Genomic DNA, 18,819 nt, shown 5'->3' with positions numbered 1-18,819 from the left:
AGCTGCACACAGCCAGCCTGGCCAGCACTGGGGTTGGTTTTTATTTAGGTGGCCTGGGAGGTGCTGCCACACTCCTGTGACAGCACCTCCTGCAGCTCCCCTGCAGGGTGAGATGAACACAGCCTCAGGCACTGACACCAAAGTATGGCTGGAGAGAGGAGCTCTGCAGGGCTGGGCCTGTGCACAGGGCTGGGCCTGGGGCACTGCACACCCGGGGAACAACGAGTGACACAGAAAACTGCAGAAAAAGGTAATGACAATAGAGCTGTGCTGCTGCTTACCTCAGCTGGGAATTTCACTACAGTGGAGATGCTGGTTTGTACTCTTGAAACATTAACTAAGCAGAGCTTTTGATAAAAACCATTTAATATTTCCATTAAAACATACACATGGCAAAACCAGGTCCTATACATTAACATGGTACTAATTTATAAACATTTACACATTTCACACGGCAAAACAAACCACTGAAATGTACAATCCTGTGGGTGCACTTGAGCAACTAAGGTAAAAGGAATTAAATATCTTTATCAAAAGTAAGAAATAGTCATTATAAGGGTACTTTGCCTGGCAGGATTCCATGTGTGCTCCTGCAGGGAACCCCCAAGTAAAGATGGCACAGGAGTTGTTACATGATCCTAGCATCTGAACCCAGACAGTACAACAAGCTGCACAGATGTAAGAGTATCTGAAATTTCTGTATAGTTTTAGTTATAAAGTATGAGTTATAAAAATAAAGTTTTAAGTGTTGATACTTGTCAACAGTTAACTATTCAGCTACTTCATCTTTTAATGTTTTATGCATGGTGGCCTGTGGACTGTAATACTGAGAGATTAACAGAAAAATTAGTCTTGGTTCCCCTAAGAATTTTCAATTTTAATTTTATACCTTCAGTGAAATTAAGCATTTTTAGTATGAGATTATTTGTAAGTCTATATGCAATTCAAATAAGCTTGTTCCAAAATTAAGCAAGTTTTTAAAACTAAACTGTAAGGGAAGGTTAGTGAGGCAGTCATGCCCCCATATGAGCTTGACCATTACTAAAATGGACAGCAGAGTGCAGTTTTCTGCTTTCCCTTCACCTCATCCTTTCTCTGACAGGAATCAAGAAACAGAAATTCAGGAAATTGTTCTCACTCAGGGAATGTACATTTCACCTGGTATAAAACAGTCAAAGCATTTTGATGAGTTTTTAGGAGGATTTACAGGTCAACAATAGACTAAGAAAATTGTGTGCAGCCCTGGTGTTGTCAGTGTTGTTCCTACTAAGGCTTCTTAAGGCTTTATCTTCTCCTTAGGCTCAAGCACCATGAAACATCATCCAAGTCAGTCAGGATCCCTTCCTCAAAGAAAATGGCTCATAAAACTCTGTCAGTTCACACTGATACTTTACTAACAGACCATTGCAGGACAGTCAAAAGTCCCCCCAATGGTTTAAAGAGGACTCTTACTGTAAGAAGCCTGTCTATGATCCAGGAAAATAGGCTGAGACTGGTGTTCCGGCAGCTTTTGGGGACGCCTGGGCTTTGGCTGGCACGTACGGTCTCGGGTACTCTGCAGAACAGCACAGGACACTGCATTGCACCATGGCTGTCATTGCCCTTCAAGTACATTTCAAATAAGGCCTTGTTCTGTTTCATACTTACCCGAGTTAAGTGTGTTTTGACTAAGCCCTCGTAAAGGAATGCTGTCATCTTTTTTCTTGAAATACTTCAATTCCAGCCCCAGCTGATCACCACTAGAAACAGAAAGGCAAATGAAAATTTAAAGCGAATGCAGCTTGTCATCGGTGCATAAGAAAGAGGGCAGCTACAGACTTGCTCGGGAAAACCTTCACTAGAAGTGCAACTACTGCATTTCTATGACCTTTACCATGTAAAGTTAAACCATCCCTGAGTAGGTTAAGTACAGCCTAGAACTAATTTTTTCAGTGACGCAGCACCTGATGGCTTTGATCTGTCAGCAGGAGCAATACTGAACTGTTGTTCCTTGGGGCCCACTCCTGCAAGCACAGCTCTTCCTTTGGTTTCAACAAACCAACACAAAATTAATTAGCATAGTAACAAAGAATGGCAGATCACAGAACCAGGCTCATACTAGAACCGTTAGTCAGTTCCAAACACACCAAGATGACGAAGGGCTTTTTAAATGAAATAATAAAAATATTAAATTGCAGTAGCTGGCACTCACTTCTCCTTGTTTGCTGTGTGACCAGCTGCAGACACTCTGTGAGCATCAGAACATCGACTCAGTTTTGAAAGCTGTGAGTTCAACTGAACCTGCAGAGACAAAGAGCTGCAGGTCAAGAGTTACTCCAGATCTGACAGTCCCCTCCCCCAAGGGCATTCAAAGCCAAATCCCAGGGCTTCCTGTTTCTACACCTCACTAGCCCTGCTGTGCAGCAAACACACAGCAAGAACACACAGCCTTAGGTATGAATAACAGGTATAATGCTCAAAGCAGGGACCCTAAGAGTAAATACAGTAAATATTTATGCACTTTGAGAAATAGCCAAAACATGGTGCTTTGATATTTTATACTGTCACATTCTTAATCAAACAAAAAAGTCCAAGTGCTTGCCTTTGGTACTGGACATTGGGAATTCCCATTTTTGCTTTGTGTCGGTTCCAGATAGTTCTGGAAGGCATAGAGAGGAGAAATGGCATGACTGACTCCTGAGCTGTGAAAGGATGGTCGGTCAGGCTGTAAAAGAAATAGAAACACATCCATAAATGAGAAACACAATATTTTATTGTGTTTTAAATACAGTATTTTAAGTAATTGTAGAGATTAAAAACTGCAAAATTAACAACTATTTGCCGTTACAAAGCCAACACTTATCTGAGCCTTCCTGATGGGAAGAAAACATCACTTTTCCAAGACCTGCATACTTAAGGAAAACGTAACTTTAAAAAACTTAGATGAGGTGAGCACTCTTAGCTAGTAATAAGCTAGACACTGTAATTGATTAAAGTAATTAATGGATCCAGCTACAATCCAGAGATCTCTTGGTATGAACATGCCCTTCCACTGTGAACCAGCAGCTCATCAATTCCTGTTGTCCTGTACAACACAGGGTGAGAAGCAGCATGTTACGGTATTCAACAATTACTGCAGGCAGCATTCCTTAGCCCCTGACTTTCCTGTTTCTAAAAATCACTAGTTAGAGTATTCAAACAGTACACTTTGGGTTATAACCATTACAAAGAGAATTAGTAAGTTAACCTCTCAACACAAAAATGCTTTCTTTTTTTGCCTTCATTATGCACTTCATCTTCTCCAAGCTAATTCTGTATTGCTTTGTGTATTTTATGTAAGCAAGACCTTAGATTCTCACCCACAAGGCCCAGCATATCAAGAAGCACCCATCAGGGTTTTATGTTGTTGAAAATTAAACAAACAAAGAATGCCAAACCACACCCACCCAGAACTGTAAGGCCAGAAGAAGATAAAAGCACATTGGTTTTATTTCCTTTGAAGGCCCTGTGTTTTAGCAACTGATGCCCACCTCACCAGCCTGTTAATTACACCTCTACTTTACCATGCCAAGAGGTGAAACAGCAGCCCTCCCACCAGCATGGGCACTGGCAGGAGTATCCAGCTTCTTTGCCATCTGAACTTCACTCAGCTGTCTGTTCAGCCATGAGATAACTGCAGAGAGAAGAAAAAGCTCAAGTCCATTTGCTCTCTTACCAGCTGCTTGAAATGGCCAGTAGCACGTCCTCACAAAAAGTGGCAGCTCACTGGGTATTTCTCCTCCCTAGTCCCATGCAAAGCCATTTGTTGAAGCTTCATGCCCCCCTCCAGGCCTCTGAGCACCCATCCCCACAGCCCCAAGGAAAGGCTTCCCTCTGTGCAGCTCTTGGCTGTTGCATGCCCACAACAGCCAGAGGCTCGTTTCCCATACATGACATAATGGCAGCTCTTCACAAAAACCCCAAACGCTGCTTCTATCAGTTTCAGTAGTAGTGAGATCACTGGGTCATTTTTACAGAGGGACAAATCAAACTGTATAAACCTACCATTTTCATTGGTTTTCAGTAACTGCTTACTTTCTTCAAGTTTTTGTATTGTACTTTCTAGCTGTTCTTGTAGCTTGCAAACCTGTAATTCCCATAATAATTGTAAAACCATCAGGAGTGTTTTACTACTAGTGTTCTACCAGCTACAAACAACAACAAAAAAAGCATTTATTAAGTTACTCTAAAATTGAAGAAGTTTGAACTCAGTTTGTCACAAAAGCAACATGGTAATTCTTTTAAAGGAAGCCCTGCTTTCAGCTAGGATTTTGACAAGGTAACAGCCAGAATCCTTTCTAACCTTTATTTTTCAATGATTAAATAGTGCAAGGACTCTGAACAGGAGAATGTCCTGTTTAATGGAATGGAAGCAAAAGGTTCACTCTATTCCTGTTCTTACTCCCTTCACCAACTTACACATGAATGTGCCTTCTGAAGGGTGCTGATTCATCCATTACCTTGCTTTGTTCTCTTGAAACAATTTTGGTTGCCTTCCATATAAATGGATGGCTTTTACAAATCAGGTTAATATTAAAAAACCTGAAAGTTGATGACACATTTAAATAAACACGTTAAATAATCAAGAGTATATTCTATTGCATGGAAAGATTTAACCCCTATTGCTGTAACTAAATTAAACCCTACAAAGCCCAACAAAGTCCATACAACAGCATTTCCAGCACACAAGGTTAACCCATCAATACCTCTTGCTCTTTCATTTGAAGGGATTGTCCCATCTCCTGCGATTCCCTCTGCTCTTTTTGAAGTTTCTCTTCTTTTTCTGCCAATAGTTTTTCTTGCTGAATTGTTACTGTATTTTTCAATTTTAATTTACTCATTAGAGTTTTCAAATCTCCTTGTAACTTCTTGATAATTTCATTAGCCTGTTAAAAAACCCCAAATTATATATTACAAAAACAAACAGAATAAGGGAGATGTTGCACAAGGGAAGTGCCATGTTCAAACAAACCTTAAGGAGTTCAGCTGACAGTGACTTAATTGTTGTCTCTAGTTTTTCAATATGCCTTTGTTTTTCCTCTGTACTCTCTTCCAGTATCACCTTGAACAGAATGTTACAAAATATAGTAAGTCTGTGATACACATTGTTTATGATCTCAAGTAGACTGTTCATAATTATTTGAGAACTATCCTTACAAGGAACCAGCCAGTGCTTTTCACTCAAATTTTACAGAATCTGTATTAATTGGGTTTTTTTCCTACCAAAATTACCAAAAATTATTACTCCAGTATCACAACATTAAATCTGAACCCAATATACTTTTGATGCCATAATTTAGTATCTTAACTACATCTGAAAGCCAACTGGCTATATTCATAAAAACTGGTCAGCAGCTACTCTATGGAAACCACAATTAGGAAGGCTGAAAAAAATTCATGAAGAAACCTTTTGCTCCTGTGTTGCATCTAAGACTTCTTTTGTTCTGGTGACGAGCTGATCTTTGTCTTTGATCTCTTGTTCCAAGACAGCAACTCGTGTCTGCAGCTGATTAATGAGTTTCTCTTTTTCATGACATTCAGCATCCAGAGTTGTGTTCTCCCGGCGGAGGGATAGCACCTCCTGCTTTGCTCTTTGACATTCCTAAATATTGGAAAGGAATTGAATTTTATTTTATTCTTCAAGAAAATGCATAACAGTAACTTAAAAAGACCTATTTAAATAAAAAGCACAATATGGAATAAAGACAAACTAAATTAACTTAATAAGCTGCATTTCCTGATGTGCCCAAGTAGGCACTGTTAATGCTTTGACAGTAGTAAGCTTGATTTTGGGTATTAGGAAGCCATACATCTTCTAATCCAGAAAGCTTTGCTTTCAGTTCTCTGACTGTGGAGTCTCCTTTGTATCTCCTCTCTGTTAGGTCTTTATTGATGACCTCAAGTTCTGAAAGCCTGTTCTGCAACTGCTGAATACTTTTCTGATGCAAATTTTCCAATTCCTTCTTCTGTTGTTCATGCTGTTGTTGGTACTGAGTTTGTGCCTGTGAGAAGCAACAAAACAAAGCAGTTATTCGATATATCTGACTACTCCCATACAAGAATCCTGCTCATTCTTTCCAACCATTGTACCTGGAGAGCTCTTTCCTTCTCACTTGTCAGCTCCTGCGAGTGTTTGCTGCTCAGAGCTGTAGTGTAGGATGTCCATTCATTTTTCAGTTTGTCAAGTTCCCGGCTCTTCTCTGACAAGCTCTGTTTAAGTTTGACAAAGCATACAGAGTTTAAAAATGTAAGCATTTCAGCCAGTACTAAGTGATTTTTACTGTTACTTACTATAAGAACATGGACTTATTTAAAAATAAATTTCTGCTAAATTTCAGCACCAGATGCTGAAATACGTTAATTCTGTGACCAGGAAAAGTAAGGCACTGAGAAGCTAAAGAACCCTGTTCTAATGTTATGGATAAAATTATCTTAATTTCCAATTGCATTTTTTTCCAACCACTATTTAAGAGTGAAAAACAGCCTGCTGATGCTCCCTACCTTTGTAACACACAAAGCACTCTACTAGGTGGGAAAAAAAAAAAAGTTCTTCAGCAGCATCTTTTCCTCTTTTTGATTTGTAATTCTGCATTCCAATTCAGCAAACACATTCCAGTAACTCAAACTGAAGTTGCAGACATGAGGCAAACAAATATTCCATTCCAAAACCAATTCTTAACAGTTTTAATGCATTTGTTCTGTTGCATTCCAAAAGTCACCTTGACAATTGCAGAATCTGACCCAAATCATTCTCTTAAAATACATAAGTGTTTACTATGCTGACTGCAAAAAAATCAAAAAAGAAGTAATTAAAATCCATGACTTCCAGTTTATTTACCATAGTTTCACAAGTTGTTTTAGAAAAAGGATTTTCAGCAATTCATGGAATATATGAAGTATATTTATCATTTATCTTCAAATGACCATATATTTAGTCTTCAATTTGTATGTGCATACATAGACCTCTGCACAAAATAAAGTAAAATTCTGCTTGAATAATGCAAGAACTTAATTTAATTCTTCAGCTGCGGGCTTTACTCACTCTCTAGAAAAGCTACAGTAGACTATTCTCTTCAGTCAGTCTCAAGTCAATTATCTTGGTTTTGTAGTGGCTAACCAACCAGCCTACAAAAAGGGACATCTTCCATAAATCAAAAAAAGCGCAACACACAAATGTTCAAAATTTATGTTACCTGTTGAGTGTAGCTCAGTTGTCTGGTAAGATCCTCTTCAGTTTTTTTAAGCCTTTCTTCCAACATCATTTTATCCTCCTATGCACAAATTGACATCAAGTCAAATCCTTAGCTCCCAATATACAAGTAGCATTTAGCTCCCATTTAACCAGCACAGCCTGCCTAAGCACCATATACTCACTGTATTTGTGAAAAGATCATCTTGTTAAATAAGTGTCATACTGAATAAGATATAATTAGCAAATTCAAAAGAAAAGGCATTAGCCCACAATGTAAAAACCCAGATTAAATTCTTACCAAATTTCTACAAGGAAATAGTATCTTATTTACAAGACTTGTTTACAAAGGAGTTACCTAAACAAGGGATCAACTGAAATACTCTAAATCTACGTTATTAAAATGGCTTATTAGGTGCCCAGAAACATGACAGCACAGTAAGAGAGACAAATCACAGGCTATGAAACTGAGACAGAGAACAGTTGAACTACGAGGCCTTTAATTTCTCATGAAATCAAACCTAGCATGCCACCAAACTGCATCAACATGCCAATTTAATTTGCTATTTATAGCTGTTAGTCTTTTGAAGACCACCAAGCCTGACAACTACCAGCAGCCTGTGCTTTCCCTACAAGCCAAGTGCAGAACAGAGACTGAGAGGTTCCACTAAGTCCTGCAGCTGCTCTGGCCATCAGCACAGGCTGTGAGCAGGGAAGAGCAGCAGCTGCACACCACCATGCACTGTGTGTAAAACACCTCCATTCCTGCCACTTCAAATGGCACTGCCTGCCTGAACATACAGAAAGCATTTTCATTGCCAGGGTGACAGTAACAATTCAGATTTTACAACATGCACCCAAGTAGCTGCATGCAACGACATATTTGGGCTAAAAGTAAAAATAAACCAGAGCGTACAACTTGGTACAGACTTCTGAATTATTCAGAAAGAAAAAAATGCTTAAGTACATATAGCATCAAGGCTTATTTGCAGTTATGATAAACTTTCATTTTACCTTAAGGCATTTCAAACAGTTGGCTAAAAACTTCTTTATTTCTGCATCAGTTCCTGGCAGGAATTTTAGAGAGAGATGGGTAAGGTGTTTGAAAGGGTTGGTCTCCACTACATTTAAAGAGACAGGTGTGTGATCCAGAGCAGGTGCTGAAGAAACTAACTGCAGCAAAAACCTAGGGAAAAACCAAGAAAATCAAATGTTTAGCATATTTGTTTGTTTTTCTGAAACTACCTGTAGATCCTAAGCTATTTCCCACTAAAATGTATTTTTATATGTGCAGTAAAAGGCTGTCCAGTTTTTGCTCGAGAAAGAATTCTCCTCCTGAGACTCAGGTTTTGCCTGTTACATCCACCAACTTATATTCGGGTCGGGGCAGGTCAGATTATCCTTTTCTTCTGACTCTTCTCAGTCTGAATGGCTGACAAGCACTTTAAGAATTCAACAGGTACACACAGTGTAATGTGGCATACACTTGTGACCTACCTTGGGATATCTTTGTTCTGCTCCTGAATGCATTGCTGAAGCAGATCTATAAATTTCTGTGGGAAAGCAGAGAAGTCTACCAAGAGACCTTGCTGGGATTTCAAACTATAGGAACAGACAGGGAAAAAAATATTAACAATATAGAGAAGTGTAATTTACTTCCTATAAAATATTTTATTTACACGAGTAGAAAGAACCAGTTCTGATCATGTCGTTAAAGTTTACTAGCATGTTATTTCCAATCAGAAGTGTGTCCACATATCACAAAATCACAAAAGTGGTCAGGCTGGAAGGAACCACAGTGGGTCAGCCGGTCCAACCTCCCTGCTTGAGCAGGATCATCCTAGAGCACATCTTTGATAATAATCCCCAGAAGATACGTCTCATCACAAGAGCTCTTGCAAACAGGCTACACTAACTGAAAACCAGAAGTTGCTGTGGTGTAACAAATTGAGCAGGCATCACCCTCACAGGACAGTGCAGAGCAGTGATGGCACAGGGAACAAACACAAGACAAGGAGTGGAGCCTCAGCCATTACCTCTGTCCCCTACTGGTCCACTCCTCTGCCTCCCTTCTCCACAGACACAGCAGAAACATCCCACAGTGCACACACAAAGCTGTGCCTCCATGCAACAAAACACTCTCTTGCAAACACTGCTTTGCTTTTGCCTTTTGATCCACACACTGATCATGCCTCCCTTTTTAAAAACAACACCAAAGCCACTCCTCCCGCCACCCCCGCCAAAACCTCAAACAAAAAAACCACAACAAAACAAAGCAAAAATTAAAATAAATAAAAAACCAAAGAAAACAGAAAAATTAACTCTTCATCTGTTCATGCCTGGAATCCAAATTTGATGATTTGCTCAAATTCTGAGCAAGTAAATGAGACCTAACAGTACAATCACACAGGAAACCCCCTAAGATACAGGCTCAGGTTTGTAAAACCACGCCCATGCGAACAGACTTTCTTCTTGTAATTATTTCCTGAACTAGTTCACTCTCACACACATGCACACTAGTCTGTAAGAAGCAGTTAGGATAAATAGAAGATACCAGCAGTAATATGAACTGTGATACTGTGGCACTGTCTCCCTGCAGGGAACTTAACATTGGGATCTCAACATTCCTCTGTGTAACCTGAGCCAGTCACCCTCCTGAACCTGGCTGTTTCACCCACTGGTCAGAGAACAATATTGACAAAACCCCACAACTGAAAACTGCCAAAACCTGAACTCTAACATAGATCACTCTAAGCTAAAAACATTCTCTTGTTCTTTTTGCCATTTAGAAATGTTTCACAACGAAAATACTGTATTTTCACTTACCTTTGAAAATCTTCCTCTGATATGACAAGGTTATAAAGGAAAAAAGGATCAGTATCATCAGTCAATCGAACAGCTAAGTCCTGAAAAGATGTACATTTAAATATTATTAAAATACTAAAAGCTACCCAAGAGTCTTAAAATATTTAAACCAGCATTGCAAACAGTATTGAATGTTTTTACTGTCAAGTCAAAAATACAACAGAATTGTGCCAACTTATTCAGAATGTGTACAACATCACCATTTAACACAACTTCAAATATTATGGCAGGAAAACAAAAAAAACTCTTTCACAAAAACAAACCAACTCAAAATCTTAAACTTTGAGCAGCAAAGTTTTTGAAATTCAGTGTATATCCTTCATTTTTCAGATGAAAAGCTATTTGCTATTTTTTCCCCCCTCATGAAAGAGGTGTAGCACTAACAGCCCACTGTCATGGCTTACTAATATCTCACTCTCATACCTGGAAGGCTTTCAGAGCACACTGCTCCTACAGTTTATGAAACCACCAGCTGATTTTATACACTTTAATACAGAACTCTGCAGATTGGATGCAGCTGAATCCCGTAATCCCATATGGATTATTGCAGCATTATTATTATTATTATTATATATTATTATTATTATTATATGCAGCATTATGCTGCTTAGCTTTTAAATAGACACTCTTCTGTTTACTGGGGGTCTAGAGAGTGTTTTGGAAAAACTGCCTTCTCCATAAGCACTAAGCCTTGAATTCCAAGGATGGAGTTATGTGGTACATTAGGCCCAGGCAGCTGCTCCCTCTAACCAGGCTCACCCCTGTGGCAAGGATACCCCCTAGCAGAGGTACAAAAGTAAAGTAGAAATGTGTCAGCTGTTCCAGGGTAATGAGGTGTGACACAGCACTGTATAGACAACTGAATCTTGTTTCAGTAATTCAGGTGCCAGTAACACCAACAGAACTCAGCTGGACACACACAGACAGTTAAAATTAATGCCACCCCAAGCCAGCTGGGGTGGACTGATGGGTGGGATTAAAATGCCTGCTTGGTCTGATGTCCCATTAGCTGATCAAGCACTGGAAGTTCTCTCTTTAGACTGCTCACTCGCTGACAGACTCAGCAGCATTTCCAGGCCTCTCCTGACACAGGCTCAGCACACACTTCTAACTGAACTGCTTCTCCTCAGAGAGAAGTACCATTATCATTGCCACCAGCAGCAGAATCTGACAAAATACTGCTGTATTCCTTTACAAAGAAGTCTTTATCCAACATCACCAAAATCAACCCATGACCAATCTTAACATCATGCTGGGGGATGAAGACTTTGGTGACAGATCAGACACAGAAGAGATTACAAAATCTCCAGTGGTGGTCTCAAAGCTATTTTCCCTGAGAAATTTTTTTTTACTCCCAATTTAGTACCTTGATCTACAGGTACTCTTAAAGCTTTCATGTTCCCCTGAGCATCTCGAAATACTTCTAATATACAAGCTTGCTAAGACCCATCAACAGCCAAACTAAAACAGAGGGCTAAAAAAGGCTGGGGGGGGTGGGGTGGGTGGGGACAGCAGGCTGCAGGGGTGGAAAAACACAATACCAAACCAACTACTCAAGTTACTCAAAAAATTATATAAAAAAATAAAGTTAAATGGCAAACACTAAAATCCCATTTTGCTTTTCCTACTTATTCTTTTATACAGTGAAATTCAGGTAATACCTAATGAATGACAAAGATATAATTAATTTACAAACCTTTTTATGAACAGGATTAGAAATTGACAGTAGTTCAATATTCACTCGAATATTTAATCTCCTGTGTATAAAAAGATGAAACTTATTAATAAACCAAGAAAATGTTCTCCAAATAACAGCTGCATTACAGGAATCAAGGACATTTCCAAAATAAAAATTTAGGCAGAAACATTAAGAAAGTTCCCACAGATGACTATGCCTAAGATACAAGAGTTTCAATCATTGCAGCTCTTCAGTCAGAGTTGGTTTTTTTGCTGCTTGCTATCCACCAGACCTTAAATAGCAAGGCAGAAGTTCTGAAACTTCGTCCAGAAACTAGAACTTTTGTAACAGCCTGTTAAAATTTATTAACGGTTGCTCAAACTCCTGATAATCTTTTATACAGTGCTATCCTGTCTTCAATGATTTCTTGTCGAGTACTAAGTCACCTATATTACAACACACAGACATATCAGCCTTTCCACGCCCTCTCACACAGGTGAGTCGGGCACACACGGTCTAATCCAGACAGGACCCACAGTGCCGAAATTAATTCTATTTTGAAGACATGCTTCACATACGGAATGGCTGGGCTTCCCCAGACGCCACCAACGTGCGCAGCCTCGCACAGGTGGCTCAAACCCGTGTCCCTGGGCCGCGGGGCACTGAGGAGCCGCGACTGAGGAGCCTCTGCGGCGGGAGAGAGGCGGGAGAGAGGCGGGAGGGCCCGCGGGCAACGCTGCGGCCCGGGAGACGCCAAACACCGGGCGGGCCCGGCAGCCACCCGGCCCTCGGGTCGCCTCAGCCCCGGGCACAGCGTCGCTTCCGCCAAACCACCGCGAGCGAGCTCGGCTGCCGGCGCCCCGCCGGATTCATTCCCTTGGCGAGGCATCGACGGCGACCGCCCGGCCCTCGCCGGCTGTCCCGGGCCTCGCCAGACCCGGTCCCTCCCTCACCCGGAGGGTGCCCGCAGCAGCCCCAAAGCGCAGCACCGCAGAGTGCCGCCCAGTAGCGCTCAGAGCACCCAGGAGGAAAGAGCCTGTGACTCGCAGCCCCCCTGAGGAACGCAGAGAGACTCTTGCACTCACCGCTCCTCGCAGCCGCAGCCCCGCACTCGCACCCACAGAGCCCGGTCGAAGATCCGCTCCGCCGCCATCTTGCTCCCGCCCGCGGGGCGGGGCCGCAGCATGGCGGCGCGGGGGCCGTCGGGAGCGGCGATGGCGGCGCCGGAGTCGGGGCGGTGCGCGCACTTCGTGCTGAGGAAGGGGCGCTTCTGCAGGATGATCCCGGCGCCCGGCAGGCGCTTCTGCGGGGAGCACGGGCACGAGGAGGTGCAGGGACCCTTCTCCGGCCGGGAGGGAGGGAGGGAGGGAGGGAGGGAGGGAGGGAGGGCGGGCGGGCGGGCTCGGGGTGGCCCCGCTCTGGCGGCGCGGGTGGGAGAGACAGTGCCTGTGCCTTCCCTGGAGCCTTTCTGTGCCGGGCACTCGCTTCAGCCCAGCAGTAGCGCTGCCCTTGCGTTAGGGGTTTATTCTTCTAGGATCCAGTCAGGTATGAAGTTCTTGTCTCAGTTTCTCCGTTCCGGTTAACTCACCTATTCTGAACAGATGTTTTATGAAGCTGATGCGCCTCAACAGCTTCATTAAAACACAACACTGAATGCATGCTGAAGTGTTTTCTAAAACTTTTCTAAACTAGGAACAAAATGACAGAAAAAGAATTCCGTGCCCTCTTGATCCGAAACAGTGAGTATATGTAAATGTTTTTCCCGTTCTTTGTCAGTATTCACATTGATACTTACTTATCTCTCCATTTGGCTTTTAGCACTGTATATGAAGACCAACTACAAAAACATTTAAAAAAATGTAACTCAAGAGAGAAGCCAAAGCCTGTAAGTGCAGTGTAATTTCAGCACTTCCTCTCGGATTTAAGACCTTAAACATTACAGCCCTGCAGAGAATTTTCTGTGCTGACAGCAGCTGTGAGCTGCAGGGCAGCAGCTCTACCAAAGCAGTACTGTAAGACAGGATGGAAGCTCTATAAGTACTTGCTGAAGTGCAACTCACATGCCAGTCCCCTTGTATTCTCTGCCCCTTCTCACTGTAATTTGGTACACTTTTTCAGTTCTTGGTTACCAACAAAAATGATGAATTCATTTTTCTCAGAAGCGCAGCCAGGGAACCCAGGGTCTCACCGTGCCATTCATTTCAGAGGCTGGGTGAGAGGTTGTCCTGTGTAAGCAAAACGTGCAGGGAGGCTCTGGGTATTCCAGCCAACTGCCTGTCCACTCAGGCTGGCAGTGAGCCACAGAAAGCTTGGCTGGCAGCTGCTGAGGGAGGCAACAGGACATGTGTTTAAACAGCTCTTCCAAGAAAGCAGAGGATGGCTTCTTTATTGCCTGCCTTTCTGCCTTATTAGAATTAAAAAATAAAAAATACTACACCTTTAGTATTCCCTGGGACACTTGAACATGGTCTCTGGAATCTGTCTAGTAAGCACAAACTGCTTAGCTCTTATGAACATGTTCAATCTTGTAAAACTGTGTCAGAAGAGTCATTTCTGGCTGGGATTCAGGATCACACTATAGGAAAAAAATTACTTGGAAAATCTTACTTTGCAGTGGATTCCTATTGCTACATACCTTACCATAAGAATGCTGAAGAATTTAGCTGTTTACTTCCTGGTAATTAACCGAATCAATTTTTTTTCTTTTGCTTTTTTGAAGGTCTACTTTGTTCAAGATATTAATGCTGGTTTAAAAGACATAATAGAAATACCAGAAAAAAAAGTGAGTACATTATTTGGTTTTAGGTTCAGTCCTTACTTTACACATTGCAATTTATGACTACAAAGATACATAAAATTTCAAAGGTCTCATATTTATTGGTGTCACTTCCTTTTTCCATAAAAAGGTTCCTCTATCTGCTCTGTCTATCGAAGAGCTACAGAACTTAATTATCAAGTTGAAAAAAGCAAGTAATGGTGAGATTAATTCTAAATACTAAAAATAAGATGTTTTAAATTTAATTGATTAACTATTTTGTTGTTATTTTTGTTGTTAGATACCTGTAAAAATATCAGATAGATGCCAAAAAACACATCTGAAATAATTATCAGGCAGACCTCCAATAGCTGAATTTTACTCCAAAAAGTAATCTAGATTGAAAGAATGATAAAACTCCAGTCCTGTGTTCCTTTTGTTTTTCTTTTTTTTTCCTCACTCAGATATCACTACAGATAACAATACAGCTCTGTTACAAACATACAATGATAGATTTATACTCCCAGCAGAGTGTTTTGTTAGTGCTACAAACTGAGCTCATGTCACCATTGTAATGTGTGTTAAAAACTAGGAACCATTGGAAACTTGAAAGCTGTACCTAAAAGTTATGCATTTGCCTCCAGGCCTGGAACTTCATCTTAAGGAACAAATACTGTCCCACCAGGCTTTACAAGAAGCCTTAAATGACCCAAAGAATGGGGAATCTGCTTTCAAGCACCTGAAACAACAGGTTTGGTCTGACTTACTAGTAACTATAGAGGGGTTTGGACATGGAATTGTGCTGCTGTAAATTTGAGTGACTGTTGCTTCCCGCAGAGGAAATCTGATATGGTAAAACATAAGATATAATCCCTTTCCTCTGTACACACATCATCTTTTCCCTAATCCCTCACTGAAAGGAAGGCTTAAAAAAGTTTTCTGCAGTTCAGTGAAGGAATAATTGTTCTATAAGGCATTACAAAACACAGGGTATATATTTTCTTGGTTCACAAATAATCTTTTGATGTTTTTAGGCTTCTATTTTAGGTAACATGGAAAAATTGCATTTACTTGGTCCAGGAAGGTGTTTTGTCGAGTTTGGAGCTGGGCGAGGAAAGTTGTCTCATTGGGTTGATATTGCCTTAGAGAATGTTGAAAGTGTTCTGTTTTTGCTTGTGGAAAGGGCAACCACAAGATTCAAGGTAAGAGGATATTGTTACATGAGTAAAGTATAATTTTTAAACCATTGCCATTGAATTTGTTAGTATTTATTTTTTATCTTCAATAAATTTGAATTTTACAAGTTACACATTCCATACTTCACCAATGGCAAATTTATTTTTAAAAATCCGATTTTTAATGTTGGAAATTCATAGATGTCGACTTGACAAGAAAAAAGTCTTGACATAAATACCTGGAGCAGAATTATTAGTGGCCAGCCCTATGTAATCCCTTGTTTTGTTTAAACAGGTGGATGGAAAACACAAAAAGAGAGATTCTATATTTGAGAGGCTTCAAGTAGACATTCAGCACTTATGTTTAAGTAAGTTCCTTCTTGGCCTGTGTCATTCTGAAATAGATGCTTATTCTTAAATTTTGAATTGGGGTTCCAGTCAGTTTGTGTGTAATGTGCTTAAATGTACTTGGTTCTGAAGATTATTCTTGCTGGTTGCTTGGACATGTTGATGCTGTGTGTATATACACACAGGCATGTGTGAATATATATACTCATATAATTTAAATGGAGTTTTAAAGTTTTCTGCTTCTCTACTCATAGGACATCATTACAGGTGAGAAGTACCAAAATAAATACATTTTGAAGGCTTTTTAGCACTTGCAGAATTAAACACATTTGCATTGTTTGTTTTATGTGTAGAATTAAGTAAGTGTTGCACCATCAATGCTGTAGAATTGTGGGAGCACCTGTCAGCACAAGGTGCATTAATGTCATATTTACCTTTCATAGGCAGTATAGAAAGGCTGAAATGGTTAAATGTGCTTCCCAGCCACAAGCATCCTGTTCTTTTAATTTCTCTTAACGAAAGACTCCTTCTTTTGGATAGCTTATATCTGAATGTACCAATCACTGTATTTTTAGTAGTGGCAAACATTTATTTTTATATGTGCTGAAATTATATTAATCAGAAAATACAGAGTTGTGGATTGGATTGGGGTTTGTTCATTATGGGTTTTTTTCCTTCCAGATAAGGTACCTATTTTGGAGAAGAAAAAACTACCATTGGTAGGAATTGGGAAGCATTTGTGTGGTGCTGCGACAGGTAGGAATTACAGACGTGTGTACTGCAGAAAGGCAGGATATTAAACCTTACACTCTGAATGGACTGATCTTCCAAACTGTCCTTTTAAGCTGTTCTTGCCCTCCAAACCTTTGTTGGTGAACACAGTAATGATATTCTAAATATCTATTGACTCCAGTGGAATAGTAAAAGGATAATAGATATAAGGATACTTTAGGCAGAAGTGAAGCCCTTCTTGGCTTTAATAGATTAGCACAGAGAATAGTATGTGGTGGCATGGGTCATGTATTTGAGAGCACTTCTTTTAGCACAGTTGCCTCTTTCAATTTTCTTTCTAAATTTTTATTGGTTGTTTGACTACATATCCCAAACACAAATATGTTTGTGTTTCTGTCCTGATAACCTTAAACTAACACAGTTTTTCTAATGTTATATGGCTACTATGTTGAGAAAGACAGACATCTCAAATATGACACCTTTATAGGTAGCATGACAAAGATGACACAGTTAAGCATTTAAGAAGTACATGTGCATTAAATAGTGTCCTAGATATCAAACTTTTAGAGCAAATACTTGTGCATTTTACAGGGAGGAGATTCTCCTACAATATGCCAATTTGTTAACCAAACTATTTTAAATTCACTTTTCCAGAACAAGTATTTCAGATGACAAGCTCTTAGACGCTCCAGAGAAACCACAATTAGGGTTTTCATGTTTTCAAAGCATGTTTATAATTTTTAGGTATCACTGAACTTGCTTTTTGGCTTAGTTTGTGATGTGTAATTTTATTTTTCTTAGTGGGAAGCCCATTCCCAACCATGATAGAGCCTGTATAATAATGGCATGGCATTTATGGATATTTTTCATTGTGGGGGGATGTATTTGTTCATTCCCAGATCTTGCTTTGAGATGCTTGGTTGAAAGTTACACCACTTGCTGTGATGGAGAAGGTGAAGAGCCTGCACCAAAACGCTGCAGGGCTGCTCAGACAGAGGTGGCTCCTCACAAATCTGCTGGTAATGAAAGCACCACAGGAGACCATAAGCCTGTAGCTGGAATTGTTATTGCTCTGTGTTGCCATCACAAGTGTGACTGGACACATTATGTGGGCAGAGATTTCTTTAAATCAGTGGGACTGGGACCAGTGGAATTCCATTATTTTCAGAGAATGAGTAGTTGGGCCACTTGTGGCATGCAAGAAACCATAAGCAAAGCTGCAGGTGAAGGCAGTGAAGATCAAACTAATGACACAGAAGAACATGAGGAAACGCTCAGCAGGACAGAGAGTGGTTCTGATACTTTACAAGGGTATGTACATTTTTTTTCCTAGCAAATGGACTTCAGCAGAAAAGCTATGTAATTAAATTCTTAAATTGTTTTGGGTTCTCAAAAGGGCTGATTTTGCAGAAACATTTAATTACTAAACTTACAGAAATATTTTAGTTTAAAAATACAATTTTCATGGACATGCATTTCAAAATATTTCAACAGTAATGCTTGCCTGACTGAAATGAACTTACAATGATTTTGGTAGTTTTTCTAAGCTTAACTACTAATGTTAATTACCAAAACTATTTTCTGACAGCTGTTCTTTCCTTCCCTCCTTTCTCTGTAACTAGGATACTGAGTGTTGAGGAGCGAAAGGAGATCGGTTGCCTTTGCAAACGGCTGATTGATCATGGACGGATTGAGTATTTACAACACCAAGGATACAAGGCTGCACTGCAGTATTATACAGAGTCTGCTGTGTCCTTGGAGAACGTCCTGTTGACAGCTGTCCCAAATCCTTCTTTGATACCAGAGCCAACTATATGATAGGAGATAGATTTGGAATTGGTAGGGGAAAAAAAATAAACCCTATAAAACTTATCTGTGTTTTTTTAAAAAAGGTAATTCACTTCCTAGCAAAAAAAACCATTTTATCATCTTTCCTGTACCCAAGAAAAGGTCTTATATTTTCCAGTCTTACTGGGAATTACAAATATGCAAACCAGTTCTCATCAGTGGAAAAATAAAATTCCCAAGAATATTTGAAACCTGTTGTAGCCTCTTTGCT

The 18,819-nt window shown here is 40.2% G+C and overlaps 2 protein-coding genes across 5 annotated transcripts; one reads left to right on the top strand and one right to left on the bottom strand.

Annotated features, from left to right (window-relative positions):
* Positions 1 to 348: 348 nt before the first annotated feature.
* SASS6 (SAS-6 centriolar assembly protein) lies at positions 349 to 12,965 on the bottom strand. 3 transcript variants are annotated; one of them, XM_088060171.1, is made up of 18 exons: positions 12,836 to 12,965; positions 11,769 to 11,829; positions 10,034 to 10,113; positions 8,705 to 8,809; positions 8,222 to 8,393; positions 7,212 to 7,289; positions 6,109 to 6,228; positions 5,829 to 6,020; positions 5,426 to 5,620; positions 4,991 to 5,080; positions 4,725 to 4,904; positions 4,024 to 4,105; positions 3,543 to 3,652; positions 2,582 to 2,704; positions 2,192 to 2,280; positions 1,648 to 1,739; positions 1,453 to 1,575; positions 349 to 1,344 (listed from the first exon to the last, which is right to left on the bottom strand). In XM_088060171.1, exons 1-18 carry the CDS (start codon positions 12,934 to 12,936, stop codon positions 1,328 to 1,330), a joined length of 2,010 nt encoding a protein of 669 aa, XP_087916297.1. In that variant the 5' UTR covers positions 12,937 to 12,965; the 3' UTR covers positions 349 to 1,327. The 3 variants fall into 3 exon arrangements, with proteins under 3 accessions (XP_087916297.1, XP_087916298.1, XP_005521003.2); XM_088060172.1 differs by having other exon boundaries at positions 1,453 to 1,555; positions 12,836 to 12,964; XM_005520946.3 differs by having other exon boundaries at positions 349 to 1,555; positions 12,836 to 12,964.
* On the top strand, positions 12,907 to 18,799 carry TRMT13 (tRNA methyltransferase 13). Of its 2 annotated transcripts, XM_005521259.3 has the most exons (11): positions 12,907 to 13,078; positions 13,443 to 13,489; positions 13,569 to 13,635; positions 14,470 to 14,532; positions 14,657 to 14,726; positions 15,150 to 15,256; positions 15,540 to 15,707; positions 15,976 to 16,048; positions 16,710 to 16,784; positions 17,660 to 18,071; positions 18,383 to 18,799. In XM_005521259.3, the coding sequence occupies exons 1-11, from the start codon at positions 12,935 to 12,937 to the stop codon at positions 18,576 to 18,578; spliced, it is 1,422 nt and encodes a 473-aa protein (XP_005521316.3). In that variant the 5' UTR covers positions 12,907 to 12,934; the 3' UTR covers positions 18,579 to 18,799. The 2 variants fall into 2 exon arrangements, with proteins under 2 accessions (XP_005521316.3, XP_087916300.1); XM_088060174.1 differs by lacking the exon at positions 12,907 to 13,078 and adding an exon at positions 13,164 to 13,295 and having other exon boundaries at positions 13,443 to 13,635.
* The last annotated feature ends 20 nt before the right edge of the window (positions 18,800 to 18,819 follow it).

Source organism: Pseudopodoces humilis, chromosome 10, assembly GCF_049639895.1.
Source record: "Pseudopodoces humilis isolate 2021_Gansu_Grassland_sample_001 chromosome 10, ASM4963989v1, whole genome shotgun sequence".
In the NCBI taxonomy this organism is placed as follows: Eukaryota; Metazoa; Chordata; class Aves; order Passeriformes; family Paridae; genus Pseudopodoces; species Pseudopodoces humilis.
This window is presented reverse-complemented; position numbering and strand designations above follow the sequence as displayed.